Raw genomic sequence first — 19,819 nt, 5'->3', positions numbered from 1 at the left:
TCCCGAGACACATGGGGGGGTCCCAGTCCCACTGGGGGGGGGGGTGTCCCCAGAGACATTGGGGTGTTCCAGTACCAATGGGGGGGGTCCCAGTCCCATTGGGGGGGGGTCCCAGACCCACGGAGGGGTCCCAGACACACTGGGAGGGTCCCAGACCCATGGGGGGGGGGTCCCAGACACACTGGGGGGGTCCCAGACCCATGGGGGGGGGGGTCCCAGACCTATGGGGGGGGTCCCAGGCCCATGGGGGGATCCCAGACCTATGGGGGGGGGGGTCCCAGATCCATTGAGGGGGGTCCCAGTCCCACTGGGTGGGGGGGTTGCAGTCCTATAGGGGGGTCCCATTTGGGGTCCCAACTGGGGGGGTCCCAATCCCTGTGAAACCCCAGGACACCCCCCCCACCCTTTTAGGGTGAAAGGACCACCCCCCAGCTCATTTTATAGAAAACCTTTATTCTGTAAAAATTGGGAGGGGGGGGGTGAGGGGGGGCTCACATGGACGGGGGGGGGAGGGCAGGGGGCCAGGCACCCCCATGGGCACCCCCGGGAGCCCCCCCACCCCCACCCCGCAGCGGGCGGAGGGGGGGCCACGCCGGACGGTGCCCCCCAGTGTCTCTCCTTCCCCCCCCCCCCCCCAGCTCCGATATATACAGACAATAAATACGGACCCCCCCCCCGGGATGGGGAGGGGGGGGGGCTCAGGCCGGGGGGCGCGCGGGGACGCAGCGGGGGGGTCCCTGCGCCGGGACGGAGCCGGGGGGGCAGAGGCAGCGGAAGGAGCCGGGGGTGTTGAGGCAGCGCCCCCCCCGGCACAGGGCGGCCTCCGAGCACTCGTCGACATCTGCGGGGAGGGGGGGGGGTCAGAGGGGGTCGGGGGGGGATTAAGGGGGGTTGGGGGGGACTCGGGGTGGGATCGGGGTGGGATTGGGGGGGGTTGGGGTGGGATTTTGGGTAGGATTGGGGTGGGATTTGGGGTTGGATTGGGATTGGGTGGGATTTGGGGTGGGATTAGGGTTAGATTGGGATTGGGTGGGATTTGGGGTGGGATTAGGGTTAGATTGGGATTGGGTGGGATTTGGGGTGGGATTGGGATTGGGTGGGATTTGGGGTGGGATTGGGGTAGGAATGGGGTCGGATTGGGACTGGGTGGGATTTGGGGTGGGATTAGGGTTAGATTGGGATTGGGTGGGATTTGGGGTGGGATTGGGATTGGGTGGGATTTGGGGTGGGATTGGGGTAGGAATGGGGTCGGATTGGGATTGGGTGGGATTTGGGGTGGAATTTGGGGTCGGATTGGGATTGGGTGGGATTTGGGGTGGGATTGGGGTTAGATTGGGATTGGGTGGGATTTGGGGTGGGATTGGGATTGGGATTGTATTTGGGGTCTGACTGGGGTGGGGAGGGGTTGGGGATGGGATTGGGGTGGGATTTGGGGTGGGATTAGGGGGTTGGATTAGGGTGGGATTGGGGGTTGGATCAGGGTGGGATCGGGGTGGGATTGGGGATGGGGTGGGGTGGGAACGGGGTGGGATTTGGGCTGGGACGGGGGATTGGGACGGGATGGGATGGGGTTGGGATGGGATTAGGCCGGGATTGGGATGGGATTAGGCCGGGATTAGGCCGGGGCCGGGTTTTGGGGGGGGGGGTCTCCTCACCCACGCAGGCCACGCGGGCGGCATCCAGCCGGTACCCGGGGTCGCAGGCGCAGGTGAAGCCCTGGGGCACCCGCACGCAGCGCCCGTGCTCGCAGCCGCTCAGCACCCCGCACAGCTCCGCCGGCAGCGCCTCATCCTGGGGGTCTGCGGTTTTCGGGGGGGGGGGGTCCACATCAGATCCCCCCCCCCCAATAAAAAAAAACCCACCAAATTCCCCCCCCCCGCCCCCCAAAACCCCCCGCCCCAACTCACCATCCTCGCTGGCTCGCCCCGGCCGCTCGGCCACGCTGTGGGGCTGGAAGAGCCACGGGGGGGGGGCCTGGGGGGCGCTGGGGGGGCTGCGGGGCCGGGAGGAGCGGGGGGGGCCCCGCCGGGACCCCTCGAAATCCTCCAAGTCCTCGTAGCGGGGCGGGGGGGGCGCGTAGAGGGCGTCCCCGCGGGGGTCGTAGCCCCCCGCGGCCCCCCCCAGCCCGTAGGGGTCGTAGTCGGCGCGCAGCCCCGGGGGGGGCAGGCGGGGGCCCCCGAAAGGGAGGGGGCCGTAGGGCAGCCCGTAGTGGGGGGCGTATTCGGGGCCGTATTCGTAGGGGGGGCCCAGCCCCGGGCCGGGGGGGCGCAGGACGTTGCAGAGGAACTCGAAGTCATCTGGGGGGGGGGGGGGGGAAGAGAAAAAGCTGGGGAGGGGGGGGGGGGGACGCAGATTGTGGGGCTGGGGGGGGGGGGGGCCCAAAAAATGGGGATGTAAAAGGGGGGGCGTTGTAGGGGGTGGGAGGGGTCAGCGCTAAAAGGGGGGGGTGCCCAAGGGGTCCCCGTTATGGGGGTTTGGGGGGGGGGGTCTCTATTGCTGGGGTAGGAGGGGGGGCAGGGTGGGGGTCCCCCTACGTGGGGGCTGGGGACGTGGGGTCTTGGGGACATGGGCGTGGGGGACACAGGGACACGGGCATAGGGGAGGGGGGGGGTTGTGGGCATGGGGGGGGGGGCATGGGGACGTGGGGGACATGGGGACGTGGGCATGGGGGGGGGACAGGGACATAGGGGACAGGGGAACACGGGGGGACATGGGGATGTGAGGATATAGGGCCATGTGGCTACGGGGACGTGGGGACATGGGGCCGGAGGGGACACGGGGCTGGAGGGGACACGGGGACGTTGGGGACATGGGGACATTGGGGACATGGGGACATTGGGACACGGGGCCGGAGGGGACACGGGGATGTTGGGGACATGGGGACGTTGGGACACGGGGACGTTGGGGACGTTGGGGACATGGGGACGTTGGGGACACGGGGCTGGAGGGGACACGGGGCCGGAGGGGACACGGGGCCGGAGGGGACACGGGCCTGGAGGGGACACGGGGACGTTGGGGACATGGGGACGTTGGGGACATGGGGACGTTGGGGACACGGGGCTGGAGGGGACACGGGGCTGGAGGGGACACGGGCCTGGAGGGGACACGGGGACGTTGGGGACATGGGGACGTTGGGGACATGGGGACGTTGGGGACACGGGGCTGGAGGGGACACGGGGCTGGAGGGGACACGGGGCCGGAGGGGCCGCGGGGCCGGAGGGGACGCGGGGACACTGGGGACACTGGGGACACGGTGGCAGCACCTGAGTGCCGCGCAGGGCAGAGGGCGCAGTCCATGCCCCAGGCCTCCCCGTAGAGGCAGCAGCACTCGGTGTAGGTCGCCTGCCGGTCCAGCCGCGGGCGCCCGCACACCAGGTCGGGGCCGACCTCCTGCCAGCACACGGCCGGGTCCTCCTCTGGGGACACGGGGACACGGTGACGGGGGGGCGTGGGGCATGGGGACACGGGGACGTGGGACATGGGGACACGGGGACACGGGGACGTGGGGACGTGGGACACGGGGACACGGGGATGTGGGGACGTGGGGACACGGGGACACGGGGACGTGGGACATGGGGACACGGGGACATGGGGACACGGGGAGGCGGTGTGGGATGTGGGGAGGCAACGGGGGACACGGGGACACGGTGACATGGGGACGTGGGACATGGGGACACGGGGACGTGGGACATGGGGACACGGGGACGTGGGACATGGGGACACGGGGACGTGGGGACGTGGGGACGTGGGGACACGGGGAGGAGGCGTGGGATGTGGGGAGGCAACGGGGGACACGGGGACACGGGACATGGGGACACGGTGACATAGGGATGTGGGACATGGGGACACGGGGAGGTGATGTGGGATGTGGGGAGACAAGAGGGGACACGGGGACACGGGGACATGGGGACACAACGAGGGGACACGGGGACACAGGGACGTGGGACATGGGGACACGGGCACGTGGGGATGTGGGACATGGGGACACGGGGAGGCGATGTGGGATGTGGGGAGACAACAGGGGAGACAGGGACACGGGGACATGGGGACACAACGAGGGGACACGGGGACACAGGGACGTAGGACATGGGGACATGGTGATGTGGGGACGTGGGACATGGGGACATGGGGACGTGGGACACAGGGACATGGGGACACGTGAGGTGGGGACATGGGGACACAGGAACGTGGGATATGGGACATGGGGACACGGTGACGTGGGGACGTGGAACATGGGGACACCGGGACGTGAGATGTGGGGACATGGGACATGGGGACACGGGGACATGGTGACATGGGGACATGGGGAGGCGGTGTGGGATGTGGGGACACGGGGACATGGGGACACGGGGATTTGGGGACACCAGGATACAGTGACATGGGGGTATGGTGACATGGGGACACAGGACGTGGGGACACGGTGATGCGGGACATTAGGATGTAGGGCGTGGGGACAGGAGGGGGACACGGGGAACGTTGGGGACATGGGGGGACATTAGGGGACAGTGCGGGGACATGGGGACATGGGGATGGGGGGACACGGGGATGGGGGGACACGGGGATGGGGGGATGGGGGGACACGGGGATGGGGGGACATGGGGACATAGGACAGGGATATGGGGACACACGGGGACAGGGCGACACGGGGTGGGGGGTGACGGTGACATGGGGGGGGGGGTGACACGGGGGGTGGCAGGGGGTGCCCTCACCCATGGCGCGGGTGTCGTTGGTGACGCAGCGGCGCTGGGAGCCGTCCAGCACCAGGGGGGGGGCGCAGGAGCAGAAGTAGGAGCCCACCGTGTTGACACAGCGGCCCCCGATGCACGGCTCCGCGTCCTCGTCCTGGCACTCGTCGTTATCTGGGGGGGGGGCAGCGGTCGGTGGGGGAGGGCGGGGGGCACGGAGGGGGTGCTGGAAGGGTGTGGGCAGGGTGCTGGCAGGGTGCTCAGGGTGCAGGCAGGGTGCTCAGGGTGCTGGCAGGGGGCTCGGTGTGAAGGTAGGGTACAAGTAGGGTGCTGAGGGTGCTGGAAGGGTGCTCGGGGTGCTCAGGGTGCTGTCAGGGTGCAGGCAGGGTGCTCAGGGTGCTGGCAGGGTGCTCAGGGTGCAGGCAAGGTGCTGGAAGGGTGTGGGCAGGGTGTTAGCAGGGTGCTCAGGGTGCAGGCAGGGTGCTCAGGGTGCTGGCAGGGTGCTCAGGGTGCAGGCAAGGTGCTGGAAGGGTGTGGGCAGGGTGTTAGCAGGGTGCTCAGGGTGCAGGCAGGGTACAAGTAGGGTGCTGAGGGTGCTGGAAGGGTGCTCAGGGTGCTCAGGGTGCAGGCAGGGTGCAGGCAGGGTGCTGAGGGTGCTGTCAGGGTGCAGGCAGGGTGCTCAGGGTGCTGGAAGGGTGCTCAGGGTGCAGGCAGGGTGCTCAGGGTGCTGGAAGGGTGCAGGCAGGGTGCTCAGGGTGCAGGTAGGGTGCTGTCTGGGTACAGGTAGTGTGCTCAGGGTGCAGGTAGGGTGCTCAGGGTGCTCAGGGTGCAAATAGGATGCTCAGGGTGCAGGCAGGGTGCTCGGGGTGCTGGCAGGGTGCTCAGGGTGCTGTCAGGGTGCTGGAAGGGTTCCGGAAGGGTGCAGGTAGGGCGCGCTCAGGGTGCAGTCAGGGTACAAGTAGGGTGCTCAGGGTACAGACAGGGTGCAGGCAGGGTGCTGGCAGGGTGCAAGTAGGGTGCTCAGGGTACAGACAGGGTGCTGGCAGGGTGCTGGTAGGGTGCTCAGGCTGCTGTCAGGGTGCTCAGGGTACAGACAGGGTGTAGGCAGGGTGCTCGGGGTGCGGGCAGGGTGCTGGGGGTGCGGGCAGGGTGCTGGCAGGGTGCAAGTAGGGTGCTCAGGGTACAGACAGGGTGCTGGCAGGGTGCTGTCAGGGTGCTCAGGCTGCTGTCAGGGTGCTCAGGGTACAGACAGGGTGCTGTCAGGGTGCACAGGGTGCTGGCAGGGTGCTCAGGGTACAGACAGGGTGCTGTCAGGGTGCTCAGGGTGCAGGCAGGGTGCTGGCAGGGTGCTCAGGGTACAGACAGGGTGTAGGCAGGGTGCTCGGGGTGTGGGCAGGGTGCTGGGGGTGCGGGCAGGGTGCTGGCAGGGTGCAAGTAGGGTGCTCAGGGTACAGACAGGGTGCTGGCAGGGTGCTCAGGGTGCTGGCAGGGTGCTGGCAGGGTGCTGGGGGTGCAGGCAGGGTGCTGGGGGTGCAGGCCGGGTGCTCAGGGTGCTGTCAGGGTGCTCAGGGTGCAAGTAGGGTGCTCAGGGTGCAGGCAGGGTGCTGGGGGTGCAGGCAGGGTGCTCAGGGTGCAAGTAGGGTGCTCAGGGTGCTGTCAGGGTGCTCAGGGTGCAGGCAGGGTGCTCAGGGTGCTCAGGGTGCTGGCAGGGTGCCGGGGGTGCTGGGCGCTCACCCACGCACTGCAGGTGCTCCTGCTCGTAGTAGTAGCCGCTGGGGCAGTAGCAGCTGAAGCCGGGGGCGGCGTTGACGCAGACCCCCCCCCGGCACAGCTGCGGCGCGAACACCCGGCACTCGTCCACGTCTGGGGGGGGGGGGGGGGGGGGGGGCGACGTCAGGGGAGGGTCCCCGAAATGGGGGGGGGAGCGCCCCCAAAACGGGGGAGCCCCTAAATAGGGGGGGTATCCCCAAATTAGGGGGGGTACCCTCCCAAAATAGGGGGGGGGGGAATTCCCAAAATACGGGGGGGGCATCCCCCCAAAATAGGGGGGGGGGAATTCCCAAAATAGGGAGGGCATCCCCCCAAAATAGGGGGGGGGAATTCCCAAAATACGGGGGGGGCATCCCCCCAAAATAGGGGGCCATCCCCAAATTGAGGGGGCGCCCCCAAAACTGGGGACATCCCCAAAATGGGGAGGGGGGGGGGAATCCCCAGAACGGGGGGGTATCCCCAAATTGGAGAGGCATCCCCAAACTGGAGGGCATCCCTAAAGTGGGGGAGCCCCTAAATAGGGGGGGGGGCATCCCCAAAATGGGGGGGGGTTATCCCCCAAATGGGCGGGGGCAACCCCAAACTGGGGGGGGGCATCCCCAAAATTGGGGAGCCCCTAAATACGGGGGGAGCCCCTAAATACGGGGGGAGCCCCTAAATATGGGGGGAGTCCCTAAATGGGGGGGGAGCCCCCAAATGGGGGGGCCCCATGGCTGTGCCCCCCCCCCGCAGCCGCACTCACCTGCTGCTGAGCCCTGGGGCCCCGTGGTCTGGCCGGTCCCGTGGGGGCAGAGGGCTCGGTGCTCGGCTTGGGGGGGGGGGGCGGCGGCGTCACCCCCCCCCCCCTTGGCACCGCGCGCCCCGGTGCCACGCACCCGTCCTGACCCCATCCCCATCCCGTCCCTGTCCCCATCCGCACCCCAATCCCAATCCCATCCCATCCCAATGCTAATCCCCTTCCAATCCCAACCCCAACCCCAATCCCCTTCCAATCCCATCCCCATCCCATCCCAATCCCATCCCCACCCCAATTCCATCCCAATCCCTTTCCACCCCAATCGCAATCCCATCCCCATCCCCATCCCAATCCCAATCCCATCCCCGCTCCAATCCCTTCCCATCCCCATCCCATCCCCATCCCCATCCCAATCCCAATCCCATCCCCGCTCCAATCCCTTCCCATCCCCATCCCATCCCCATCCCCATCCTAATCCCATCCCCATCCCCATCCCATCCCAGTCCCATCCTCATCCCAATCCCTTCCCACCCCCATTCCATCCCATCCCCATCCCCATCCTAATACTATCCCCATCCCCACCCCATCCCATCCCAGTCCCAATCCCAACCCCAACCCCAACCCCAACCCCAACCCCAATCCCATCCCGCCCCATCCCAATCCCTTCCCACCCCAACCCCAACCCCAATCCCACCCCCATCCCAATCCCATCCCACCCCAATCCCCATCCCCATTCCCACCCCACCCCATCTCCAATCCCCTCCCCACCCCGACCCCGTCCCATCCCCCCCCCCCCCACCCCGTCCCCATGTCCCCACCGGTTCCAGGAGTGGGGCACGGCCGCGGGGGGGGGCAGCGGACCCCCCAGGCCCCCCCCACGCTGCAGCAGCACTGCTGCTGGGTGACGTTGGGCGCCAGCACCCCGCAGGCGGGGCTGAAGCACGCCGCCGCCGGGGGGGCCGCCACGGCGCCGGGGGGGGCCGGAGGCGGGGGGGGGTCGCTGGGGGGGGGTCCCCCGCACGTCCCCGTCACCGGGTCGAACTCGTGGCCCCCGTCGGGGCAGAGGCAGAGGAAGGAGCCGTCCACGTTCTCGCAGCGCGCCGCCCCGCACACCCCTGGCAGCGTGGCGCACTCGTCCACGTCTGGGGGAGAAACACGACGGGGGGGGGGCTCAGCGTCGCTGTGTGCGTCCCCCCCACCCCCCCCTCACCCCGCTGTCCCCGTTGTCCCCGTACCCTGGCAGTGGTGGCCGTGGCGGGCGGCCTCGTAGCCCTGGTGGCAGGCGCACTGGAAGGAGCCGGGGAGGTTGTGGCAGGCGGCGTGGGGGCCGCAGCGGGCCCCCCCCTCGGCGCACTCGTCCTCGTCTGCAAGGGGGAGCGGTGACATTTTGGGGGGGGGGGGGGGGGAGGGGGGTGGCATGGAATCGTCCCCCAAAAGCTCAGCCCTGTGGCGGGGTCCCCGTTGCCCCCCGACGGTCCCTGCTGGCCGTCCCCATCCTACCCCCACGCAGAAGTCGCCCTGCACCTCAACCCCATTGGGCTGGCCCCAATGGCCCCATGGGGTTGTCCCCAACGGCCCCATGGGGTTGTCCCCGATGTCCCCCGTGGTTGTCCCCATTGTCTCCCCCGGTATTGTCCCTGGTGTCCCCCATGGCGTGGCCCAGCTCCATCCTAACCCCACGGAGAAGTTCCCCTGCCCCTACAAACCCCATAGCGATGTCCCCTCTGTCCCCTAGGGCACGGTCCCCTCTGTCCCCACAGTTCCTGCTCCCTCCCCCTTCTCCGCACCCCCCTGGCAGGTCACGGTCTCCGCAGCCCCCCCGTGCCCCCGTCCCCGTCCCCGTGCCCCCGTGCCCCCGTCCCCGTGGCCCCGTCCCCGTCCCCGTGGCCCCGTCCCCGTGGCCCCATCCCCGTCCCCGTGGCCCCGTCCCCATGGTCCTGTCCCCGTCCCCGTGGCCCCGTCCCCGTGGCCCCGTCCCCGTCCCCGTGGCCCCGTCCCCGTCCCCGTGGCCCCGTACCCTCACACCCCCCGCCGTCCCGGGGCCGGTAGCCGGGCTGGCAGGCGGGCACGCAGCGGTAGGAGCCGGGCAGGTTCTCGCAGCGCTCGGCCCCGCACAGCTCGGCCCCGTGCTCCTGGCACTCGTCCACGTCTGCGGGGACACCGGGGGGACGGGGGGACCCCGAGCAGGGGAGGGACAAGGTGGGATGGGGGACGATGGGGACCCCAGCCCAGGGCAGGATGAGCCCCGTGCACATCACATCCCCGTGTGCAGGTTCCCATCCCTGTCCCAGTCCCCCTGCTCGTCCCTTTCTGGTCCCCGTACCCATCCCCGTCCCCATGCCATCCCATTCTGGTCCCTGTACCTGTCCCCGTCCCCATCCCAATCCCAATCCCATCCCCATCCCATCCCCACTCCCAATCCCCATCCCATCCCCATCCCCATCCCCATCCCCATCCCATCCCACCCCATCCCATCCCCATCCCAATCCCAATCCCATCCCAATCCCATCCCAATCCCATCCCATCCCCATCCTACTCCAATCCCAGTCCCTATACTCTTCCATTATTGGTCTCTATCTCCATCCCCACCCAGTCCCAATCCCAATCCCCATCCCATCCCAATCCCAATCCCAATCCCAATCCCCGCTCACCCTCACACCCCCCGCCGTCCTGGGGCCGGTAGCCGGGCTGGCAGGCGGGCACGCAGCGGTAGGAGCCGGGCAGGTTCTCGCAGCGCTCGGCCCCGCACAGCTCGGCCCCGTGCTCCTGGCACTCGTCCACATCTGCGGGGACAGGGCCACCCTCGCCGCCAGCCCCAGGGTGGGGGGCACCCAAAAACAACCCCCCCCAGCCCCTCACCGTGGCACTGGGCCCGCTCGGCATCGGTGCGGAAGCCGGCGGGGCAGTGGCACTCGAAGGCGCCGTCGGTGTTGGCGCAGCGGCCGCCCTGGCACACGTCCCCCCGCTGGCACTCGTCCACGTCTGGGGGGGACACGGGGTGAGGACGGGGGGGACATGGGCACGGGGGGGGACATGGGGGCAGGGGGGAAAAGGGGGAAAAGGGGGGACACGGGGGAAGAGGGGGACACGGGGATGGTGGCACCCCGTGGTACCCGGATGCTTGGGTGGGTGATGGAGGGGTGGGGTGGGATGGGATGGGATTGGAATGGGATTGGGATTGGGGTTGGGATGGAAAAGGGGATGGGATGGGGATGGGGATTGGGATGGGATGGAAAAGGGATGGGATGGGATTTGGGGTGGGATTGGGGTGGGGATGGGGATTGGGGTGGGGATGGGGTTGGGATGGGGACAGGGAGGGACATGGGGATGGGATGGGATGGGATGGGACGGGATGGGATGGGATGGGATGGGATGGGATCAGGAGAGACATGGGGATGGGAAAGGGATTGAATTGGGATGGGGACATGGATGGGGACGGGAACGGGATGGGATGGGGATGGGATTGAGTAGATTAACTGGGACCAGGAAGCACAACTGGAATAGCGACCAGGACGAGGATGGGGACAGCAACGAGCACAGGGGCCGGGACGGGTATGGGGACCAGGACAGGCATGGGGATGGGGACGGGGACCATGACGGGCTCTGACCGACGCATGTGGTGCCCTCGGGGGTGCTGGCGTAGCCCTGGGCGCAGAGGCAGCTGTAAGAGCCCTCGGTGTTGAGGCACTCGCCGTGGGGGAAGCAGAAGTCGCCCTCCAGGCACTCGTTGACGTCTGTGGGAGGACGGGAGCCATCGGGGGGCCATCGGGGGGGGACACGGTGCCGTCCCCACGCAACCCCCGCCACTCACCCGCGCACGGCGCGCCGCCGGCACCCGCCCGGTAGCCGCGCCGGCACTGGCAGCGGAAGGAGCCCTCGGTGTTACTGCAGCGGCCGTGGGGACCGCAGGGCGAGCCCGTGGCGCACTCGTCCACGTCTACGGGGCGGCACAGTCAGGGTGGGCCCTCCTGGGGGACAGGGGGACGCGGGGGGGACGTGGGGGCGCGTACCTGCGCAGCGCCCGTGGCGCAGCTCAAAGCCGTCGCGGCACGGCCGGCACTGGAAGGAGCCCGGCGTGTTGACGCACTCCTGGCCGGGGCAGGCCAGGTGGTTCTCGCACTCGTCGATGTCTGCGCGGCACGGAGAGGGGGCGGCGGTGGCACCCCGGGGGAGGTCGTGGGTGGGGGCACCATGGATGGGGACACCATGGATGGGGAGGTCATGGATGGGGGCACCATGGATGGGGAGATCATGGATGGGGGCACCATAGATGGGGAGGTCACGGATGGTGAGCCCATGGATGTTCACCCCATGGCTGGCGACACTATGGCATGGTGACCCCATGGCACAGTGACCCCATGGATGGTGACCCCATGAACAATGACCCCATGGGTGATGATCATGCCCTTGGTGTCCCCATACCCCAGTGTCCCCATACCCCGGTGTCCCCATACCCCGGTGTCCCCATGCCCTTGGTGTCCCCATGCCCTTGGTGTCCCCACGCCCTTGGTGTCCCCACGCCCTTGGTGTCCCCATACCCCAGTGTCCCTGCGCCCTTGGTGTCCCCATGCCCTTGGTGTCCCCACACCCTTGGTGTCCCCATACCCCAGTGTCCCCATACCCCAGTGTCCCCATACCCCGGTGTCCCCATGCCCTTGGTGTCCCCATGCCCCAAAGTCCCCATGCCCTTGGTGTCCCCATACCCTTGGTGTCCCCATACCCCGGTGTCCCCATGCCCTTGGTGTCCCCATGCCCCAAAGTCCCCATGCCCTTGGTGTCCCCACGCCTCGTGTCCCCACACCCTGATATCCCAATACCTTAGTGTCCCCGTACCCCAGTGTCTCCACACCCTGGTGTCCCCACAGCCCACACCTGGTGTCCCCACCCCCGGTGTCCCCGCTCACCCTGGCACTGTCCCGCGGGCGTGCTGGCCCGGTAGCCGGCCGGGCAGACGCAGCGGTAGCCACCGGGCAAGTTCTCGCAGCGGCTCTGGGCACAGGGCGGGGGGCTCTGGGCGCACTCGTCCACGTCTGCGGGGACACGGCCACCTCAGCCCCGTCCCCGTTGTCCCCACTGTCCCCCGTTGTCCCCCATATCGTCCCTGCTGACCTTGGCAGTCGGTGCCACCGGGGCCGGGCCGGTAGCCGGGGCCGCAGGTGCAGCGGAAGCTCCCCACCGTGTTCTCGCAGCGGCCGGGGGCGCAGGGCCGGGGGCTGCGACGGCACTCGTCCACGTCTGGGCGGGCGGCGGGACGGACGGCAATGGGGACAGACGGACGGACGGACGGGAGCGGGGAGGGATGGAGAGACGGGTGGGAGGGCGGGGGGAAGGGGGAGAGGGGAGCGGGAAGGTGGGTGCACGGGGAAAAGGGTGGGTGCATGGGGAGGTGGGTGGGTGCACGGGGAGGTGGGTGCACGGGGAGGTGGGTGGGTGCACGGGGAGGTGGGTGCACGGGGAAATGGGTGCATGGGGAGGTGGGTGCATGGGGAGGTGGGTGGGTGCAGGGGGAGGTGGGTGCATGGGGAAATGGGTGCACGGGGAGGTGGGTGCACGGGGAAATGGGTGCACGGGGAGGTGGGTGGGTGCAGGGGGAGGTGGGTGCATGGGGAAATGGGTGGGTGCATGGGGAGGTGGGTGGGTGCATGGGGAGGTGGGTGCACGGGGAAATGGGTGCACGGGGAGGTGGGTGGGTGCACGGGGAGGTGGGTGGGTGTATGGGGAGGTGGGTGCATGGGGAAATGGGTGCACGGGGAGGTGGGTGCACGGGGAAAAGGGTGGGTGCACGGTGAGGTGGGTGCACGGGGAGGTGGGTGCACGGGGAAATGGGTGCATGGGGAGGTGGGTGCATGGGGAGGTGGGTGGGTGCAGGGGGAGGTGGGTGCATGGGGAAATGGGTGCACGGGGAGGTGGGTGCACGGGGAAATGGGTGCACGGGGAGGTGGGTGGGTGCAGGGGGAGGTGGGTGCATGGGGAAATGGGTGGGTGCATGGGGAGGTGGGTGGGTGCATGGGGAGGTGGGTGCACGGGGAAATGGGTGCACGGGGAGGTGGGTGGGTGCACGGGGAGGTGGGTGGGTGTATGGGGAGGTGGGTGCATGGGGAAATGGGTGCACGGGGAGGTGGGTGCACGGGGAAAAGGGTGGGTGCACGGTGAGGTGGGTGCACGGGGAGGTGGGTGCACAGGGAAATGGGTGCATGGGGAAATGGGTGGGTGCACGGGGAGGTGGGTGCACGGGGAAATGGGTGCACGGGGAGGTGGGTGGGTGCATGGGGAGGTGGGTGCACGGGGAAATGGGTGCACGGGGAGGTGGGTGCATTGGGAAATGGGTGCACAGAGAAATGAGTGCATGCATGGAGAGGTGGGTGCACAGGGAAATCGGTGCACAGGGAAATGGGCGCACGGGGCGGTGGGTGCACAGGGAGATGGGTGGCCGGGGAGAGGCCGGGCGCCGCTCACCGATGCAGTGGGTGCCCTGGGTGCTGAGCCAGAAGCCGGGGTGGCAGAGGCAGGTGTAGCCGCCCTGGCGCGGGACGCAGCGCCCGGGGCCGCAGATCCGCGGGTTCCGCTCGCACACGCTGCCGGCGGCTGCAACCGGGCGCACATGAGTAACGCATGCGTGTGCAAACAGGCACACATGCAAACCGCCCACACGTGCAACCACGCATATATTTAGCTGTGCATGCATGAGGCGCACGTGTGCAACTGCAGTTGCATGCAGCTGGGCATGCCTGCAACGGCGTGCAAATGTGCACCTGTGTACACATGTAGCTGTGCACGCACGTAACATGCACGTGTGTAACTGTGCATGCCTGTAACTGTGCACAAATGGGACTTAATGCAAATTGCACACGCGTGTAACTGCTTGCACATGTAACTGAGCACACATGCAACCACACACACAGCCGTGCAAGCATGCAACCATGCACAAACGCACGGCCACGTGCACACGTGCGGCTGTGCACACCTGTGCAGAAACGTGCGTGTGCGACGGCGCAGAGCGGAACCCCCACACGTGCAAAAAAAACCCACACGCATGCAGCTGCGCACAGTGCAACCCCGTGCACGTCTGCAGGCATGCACGCGTGCAACTGTGCACACGCGTGTGCAGCTGTGCACAAGTGCCCCAGCCCTACCTGGTGCCGGACCCTCCGGGCCGGGCGGCGTGGGGAGGGGTCCCAGCAGCCCCAGCGTGGGTCGAGGCACGATGACAACCTCAGGGGCTGGTGGTGGCACCTCAGGGACGCGCGGTGGCACCTCAGGGATGCTTTGTGGCACCTCAGGGACCCGTTGTGGCGCCTCAGGGACCCGTTGTGGCACCTTGGGGACACGTGGTGGCATCTCAGGGACGCGTGGTGGCACCTCAGGGATGCACGGTGGCACCTCAGGGACATGTGGTGGCACCTCAGGGATGCGTTGTGGCACCTCAGGGACATGTGGTGGCACCTCAGGGACGCGTGGTGGCACTTCGTGGACGCGTTGTGGCACCTCAGGGACGCGTTGTGGCACCTCAGGGACCCGTTGTGGCACCTTGGGGACACATGGTGGCACCTCAGGGATGCACGGTGGCACCTCAGGGACGCGTGGTGGCACCTCAGGGACACGTTGTGGCACCTCAGGGATGCGTTGTGGCACCTCGGGGACGCGTGGTGGCACATGAGGGATGCGTGGTGGCACTTCGTGGACGCGTTGTGGCACCTCAGGGACGCGTGGCGGCACCTCAGGGACGCGTGGTGGCACTTCGTGGACGCGTGGCGGCACCTCGGGGACCCGCGGCGGCACCTCGGGGACAGGCGGTGACCTGCTGGGGGGCGGCCGACCGGGGCGCCAGCGAGCTGTGGGGCAGAGCAATGGGGTGAGGGGGGGTCCCAGCTGGCGGGGGGGGGGGGGGACAAAGGGTGTGGGGGGGACAAGGGGCTCACGGGCGGCGGTCACGGCTGGGGAGGGGACACGGGGACGTCCCAGGGGGACACGGGGCAGGTCCTGGCCCAGGTAGCGGGTGTTGTAGCGCAGGTCGGAGGCCGAGTAGTGGTAGCCGGGGCCGGCGGGGCAGATCTCCTTGAACCCCTCTGCAATTGAAGGGGGGGGGGGGGGGGGTCAAAACTGCCCCCCCCCCAAAAAAATTGCCCCCCCCCCAAAAAAAATCGCCCCCCCCAAAAAATTGCCCCCTCCAAAGGGCGAGCCCGTTGCTTCGGGTGCAAATCCCACGAAACGGAGGCTCCCCAAAGGTCTTTTTTTTGGGGGGGGGGGTCCAAGGGGGTGGGGAGGGTGGGGGGGGTCCCGGGTGGGGCTCACCGGAGCCGAAGGGGGGGCAGCGCTGGCACGCCGGCCCCCAGGCCTTGCCCACGCGGCTGCAGCAGCAGATCTGGCGGGTGATGTTGCGCAGGGTGGGCAGCGCGCAGCGCCCCTCCCGCAGCACCCGGTAGCACGGCCCCCGCGCCTCCGAGATCACCTGGTGGGCTGGGGGGGGCGGGGGGGGGTTGTACCCGGTCATCCCAATCCCAATCCCGATCCCGATCTTAGTCCCAATCCTAACCCCAATCCCATTTCATCCCGTTCCCATCCCAATCCCACTTCATCCTACTCCATCCCCATCCCACCCCATCCCTTTCCCTTTCCTTGTCCCTTCCCCATCCCCTCCCAATCCCAATCCCAATCCCAATCCTAATCCTATCCCCTCCCTACTCCAATCCCTACCCCAACCCCAATCTCACCCCATCCCCATCCCCATCCCAACCCCAATCCCAATCCCCATCCCCTCCCAATCCCAACCCCATCCCCTCCCAATCCCAGTCCCAATCCCGATCCAAACCCCAACCCCAACCCCCATCCCCTCCCAGTCCCAACCCCCATCCCCTCCCAACCCCAATCCCAGTCCCAATCCCAACCCCAATCCCAATCCCAATCCCCATCCCCTCCCAATGCTGACCCCCATCCCCTCCCAACCCCGATCCCAACCCCTACCCCTACCCCAACCCCAACCCCAACCCCAACCCCAACCCCAACCCCAATCCCAACCCCAATCCCAATCCCAGTCCCAATCCCAATCCCAGCCCCAATCCCAATCCCACAGATGCAGCTGCTCCGGGACGAGTCCAGGATGAAGCCCTCGTGGCACAGGCAGGCGAAGCTGCCCCGGGTGTTGGTGCAGAGCCCGTTCTGGCAGAACCCCCCCTCCTGGCACTCATCCACGTCTTTGGGGGGGGGGACAGGACATGGGGGGGAGGGGGTCAGCACCCCAAAATCCCCCCCCCTCCCCTTTTAATCCCCCCCCCTCAAAAAAAAAAAAAAAACAACCCCAAAACTCACCCACGCAGGAGCCGTTGGCGCGGCGGAAGCCTTTGGGGCAGGCGTGCTGCCCCACAGCGGGGGGGTTCGCTGCAATGGGGGGGGGGGGGGGGGGCACAAAATGAGCCCCCCCCATTGCTTGTCTGTCCCACCCCCCCCCAAAAAAACCCCTGCTGCCTTACGGGGGTCGGCGTCGCAGGGCTGGCACTCGTGCACCCCCCAGGCCACGCCGGCCCCCCGGCAGCAGACGTCCTGGGTGCGCAGACCGGGAAGGGGCGAGCTGCACTGCACGGGGCGGGGGGGTCGGGGGGGGCGCCGGAACCCCCCCCACCCCCCCTCCCGCGGTCCCCTCGTGTCCCCATGTCCCCATCACGTCCCCAGCCGGGTCCCCACGTCCCCAGCCGGGTCCCCATCCATGTCCCCACGTCCCCGTCCCGACGGCCGCAGCCACGTCCCCGGGCTCACGTTCCCGTCCCCGTGTCCCCGTCCCCAGTGTCCCCACCCCAATGTCCCTGTCCCCACGTCCCCATCCCAACGTCCCCATCCCCGTCCCCATGTCCCCATCTTTGTCCCCATGTCCCCGTCCCCACCCCCATGTCCCCCTCCTGTCCCCATGTCCCCAAGTCTCCCTCCTGTCCCATGTCCCCCCTCCTGTCCCCATGTCCCCAACACCCCCAATGTCCCCATGTCCCCATCCCTGTCCCCAACGCCCCCATGTCCCCAACGTCCCCATGTCCCCAACGTCCCCAACGTCCCCATGTCCCCAGCATCCCCATGTCCCCATCCCTGTCCCCACGTCCCCAACATCCCCAACGTCCCCAATGTCCCCATTTCCCCAATGTCCCCAACGTCCCCATGTCCCCATCCCTGTCCCCAACGTCCCCAACATCCCCAACGTCCCCAATGTCCCCATTTCCCCAATGTCCCCAACGTCCCCATGTCCCCATCCCTGTCCCCATGTCCCCAACATCCCCAACGTCCCCATGTCCCCATCCCTGTCCCCATGTCCCCAACATCCCCAACGTCCCCAACGTCCCCAATGTCCCCATTTCCCCAATGTCCCCAATGTCCCCATGTCCCCATCCCTGTCCCCAACGTCCCCAACGTCCCCAACATCCCCAACGTCCCCAACATCCCCAACGTCCCCATGTCCCCATCCCTGTCCCCAACGCCCCCATGTCCCCAACGTCCCCATGTCCCCGATGTCCCCGATGTCCCCACATCCCCTCACCTCCGCGCCCCGCACCGTGCGGAAGCAGTAGCCGAAGCCGGCGGCGGGGCCGAAGCCGGGGCCCTCCCCGGGCAGGGGGGGGCTGCTCTGCGCCAGCACGCGGGGGGGGGGCTCCGGGGGGGGTTCCCGGCCCCTTCGTCCCCTTCTTCGTCCCCTTCGTCCCCTTTGTCCCCGTCCCGCACCCGCTCCACCTGGTGGATGGTGACCGACGCCTCGGGGGGGTGGCGCACGTGGACGCTCACCATGGACGTCACGCCTGGGGGGGGGCAATTTGGGGGGGGGGGGGGGGACAAAATTAGGGGGACAGTTTGGGGGGGGGACAATTTGAGGGGGGAGAATTGGGGGGGACAAAATTAGGGGGACGGTTGGGGGGGGACAATTTGGGGGGGGACAACTTGGGGGGGACAATTTGGGGGGGACAATTTGGGGGGGACAATTTGGGGGGGGGACAAAATTAGGGGGACAATTTTGGGGGGGCGCAATTTGGGGGGGAGACAATTGGGGGATAGTTTGGGGGGGGCAATTTGGGGGACAAAATTGGGGGGGGGCAAAGCTATGGGGGAGAAAATTAGGGGGGGCAATTTGGGGGGCAGACAATTTGGGGGGGGCAATTTGGGGGCAAAATTAGGGAGACAAAATCGGGGGGGTACAAGTTGAGGGGGGAGAATTAGGGGGGAGAATTGGGGGGGGACAAAATTAAAGGGACAATTCAGGGGGGCAATTTGGGGGGACAATTCGGGGGGGGGTGACAGTCGGGGGGGGACAACTGGGGGGGTGACAACGGGGGGGTGACAATGGGGAGGTGACAAGGGGGGGGGGATTTTTGGGGTGCCCCCCCCCTCACCGTCCTGCTCCTCCCGGTAGTTGGCGATGGGCAGGGTGTAGACGGAGCGGGTGAGGGGCTGGGGCCCCCCCGGGGGGGGGTCGCGGGGGGCCCGGCGGTGGGGGCGGGGGCGGGCAGCTGGCAGAACTTGCCCCCGAAGCCGGGGGGGCACAGGCAGGCGTCCGGCCGCGCGCAGACCCCCCCGTTACGGCACAGCAGCGGGCACAGCTCTGCGGGGAGAGGCGGCGTTGGGGGGGGGGCATCTGGGGGGGGGGCACCTGGGGGGGGGACATATGGGGGGGCACCTCGGGGGGGGCACATTGGGGGGGGCACCTCGGGGGGGGCACATTTGGGGGGGGCACCTCGGGGGGGGCACATTGGGGGGAGGGACGTATGGGGGGGCACCTGGGGGGGGGAGCACCTCGGGGGGGGCAACCTCTGGGGGGGGTGTTGGGGGGACACCTCGGGGGGGGGCACCTGGGGGAGGGAAATATGGGGGGGCACCCGGGGGGGGGCACATTTGGGGGGGACACGTGGGGGAGGGACATATGGGGGGGCACCTGCGGGGGGCACATTTGGGGGGGGCACCTGGGGGGGGCACGTTGGGGAGGGACGTATGGGGGGGCACCTTGGGGGGGGGGACATTTGGGGGGGGCACCTGGGGGGGGCACCTGGGGGAGGGACATATGGGGGGGCACCTGGGGGGGGGGGCATTTGGGGGGGGGCACCTGGGGGGGGGGCACCTCGGGGGGGGGGCACCTGGGGGGGGCACCTGGGGGGGGAACATTTGGGGGGGGGCACCTGTGGTGGGGGGGGTCACAGGGCATCTGGGGGGGGGCAGGGGATGGGATAGGGGGTCCTGGGGGGGCACTGGGTACCCTGCGGGGGGGTCCATGGGGTATCGGGGGGGGGCCGTGGGGTATTTGGGGGGGGGCCGTGGTGTCCGGGGGGGGGCCCAGGCCGCAGCCCCGGGTGCCGGAGCAGCACCAGCAAAGGAAGGGGCCCAAAATGGGGGGGGGGGGGGGGGGGGGGGGGGGGCGGAGCAGGGTGCCGGGTGCCCCCCCCCCCAGCACCAAACCGCCTCCAAGGGGGGGGGGCCAAGACAGGGGGTGGTGCCCCCCCCCCCCCCCGCCCCGTGCTTGGCGGGGAGCCCCCGGCCGCGCTCCAAGGCCCTGGGGCCCCTTGGTTGTGAATTCCCGGAGCTGCCCCCCCCCCCCCCGCCCCCCCCCCCCCCCCCCCCCCCCCCCCTTTTGTGTTCCTCGCCCGGGGGGGGGCGATGAGCTCATGGC

The 19,819-nt window shown here is 68.6% G+C and overlaps 1 protein-coding gene across 1 annotated transcript; it reads right to left on the bottom strand.

The window, feature by feature from the left end:
* Positions 1-433: 433 nt before the first annotated feature.
* LTBP4 (latent transforming growth factor beta binding protein 4) lies at positions 434-18,760 on the bottom strand (the record flags this gene model as incomplete). The annotated part of the gene is given in 30 exon segments (XM_083854166.1): positions 434-841; positions 1,656-1,799; positions 1,908-2,297; positions 3,264-3,416; positions 4,710-4,859; positions 6,420-6,548; positions 7,198-7,263; positions 8,010-8,333; positions 8,427-8,555; positions 9,209-9,340; positions 9,843-9,974; positions 10,051-10,173; positions 10,800-10,925; positions 11,003-11,128; positions 11,202-11,321; positions 12,096-12,221; positions 12,301-12,426; positions 13,648-13,776; positions 14,325-14,508; positions 14,677-14,718; positions 14,761-15,023; positions 15,111-15,257; positions 15,484-15,648; positions 16,260-16,382; positions 16,498-16,566; positions 16,659-16,761; positions 17,708-17,833; positions 17,836-17,963; positions 18,552-18,657; positions 18,660-18,760. Coding segments are annotated over 30 exon segments (4,325 nt in total), but the record flags the coding sequence as incomplete, so codon positions are not given.
* Positions 18,761-19,819: the final 1,059 nt, after the last annotated feature.

This window comes from Anser anser (assembly GCF_964211835.1).
Source record: "Anser anser genome assembly, contig: HAP1_SCAFFOLD_344, whole genome shotgun sequence".
Classification (NCBI taxonomy): Eukaryota; Metazoa; Chordata; class Aves; order Anseriformes; family Anatidae; genus Anser; species Anser anser.
Note: the sequence above shows the minus strand (reverse complement) of the source record. Positions and strands in the feature narration are given on the sequence as shown.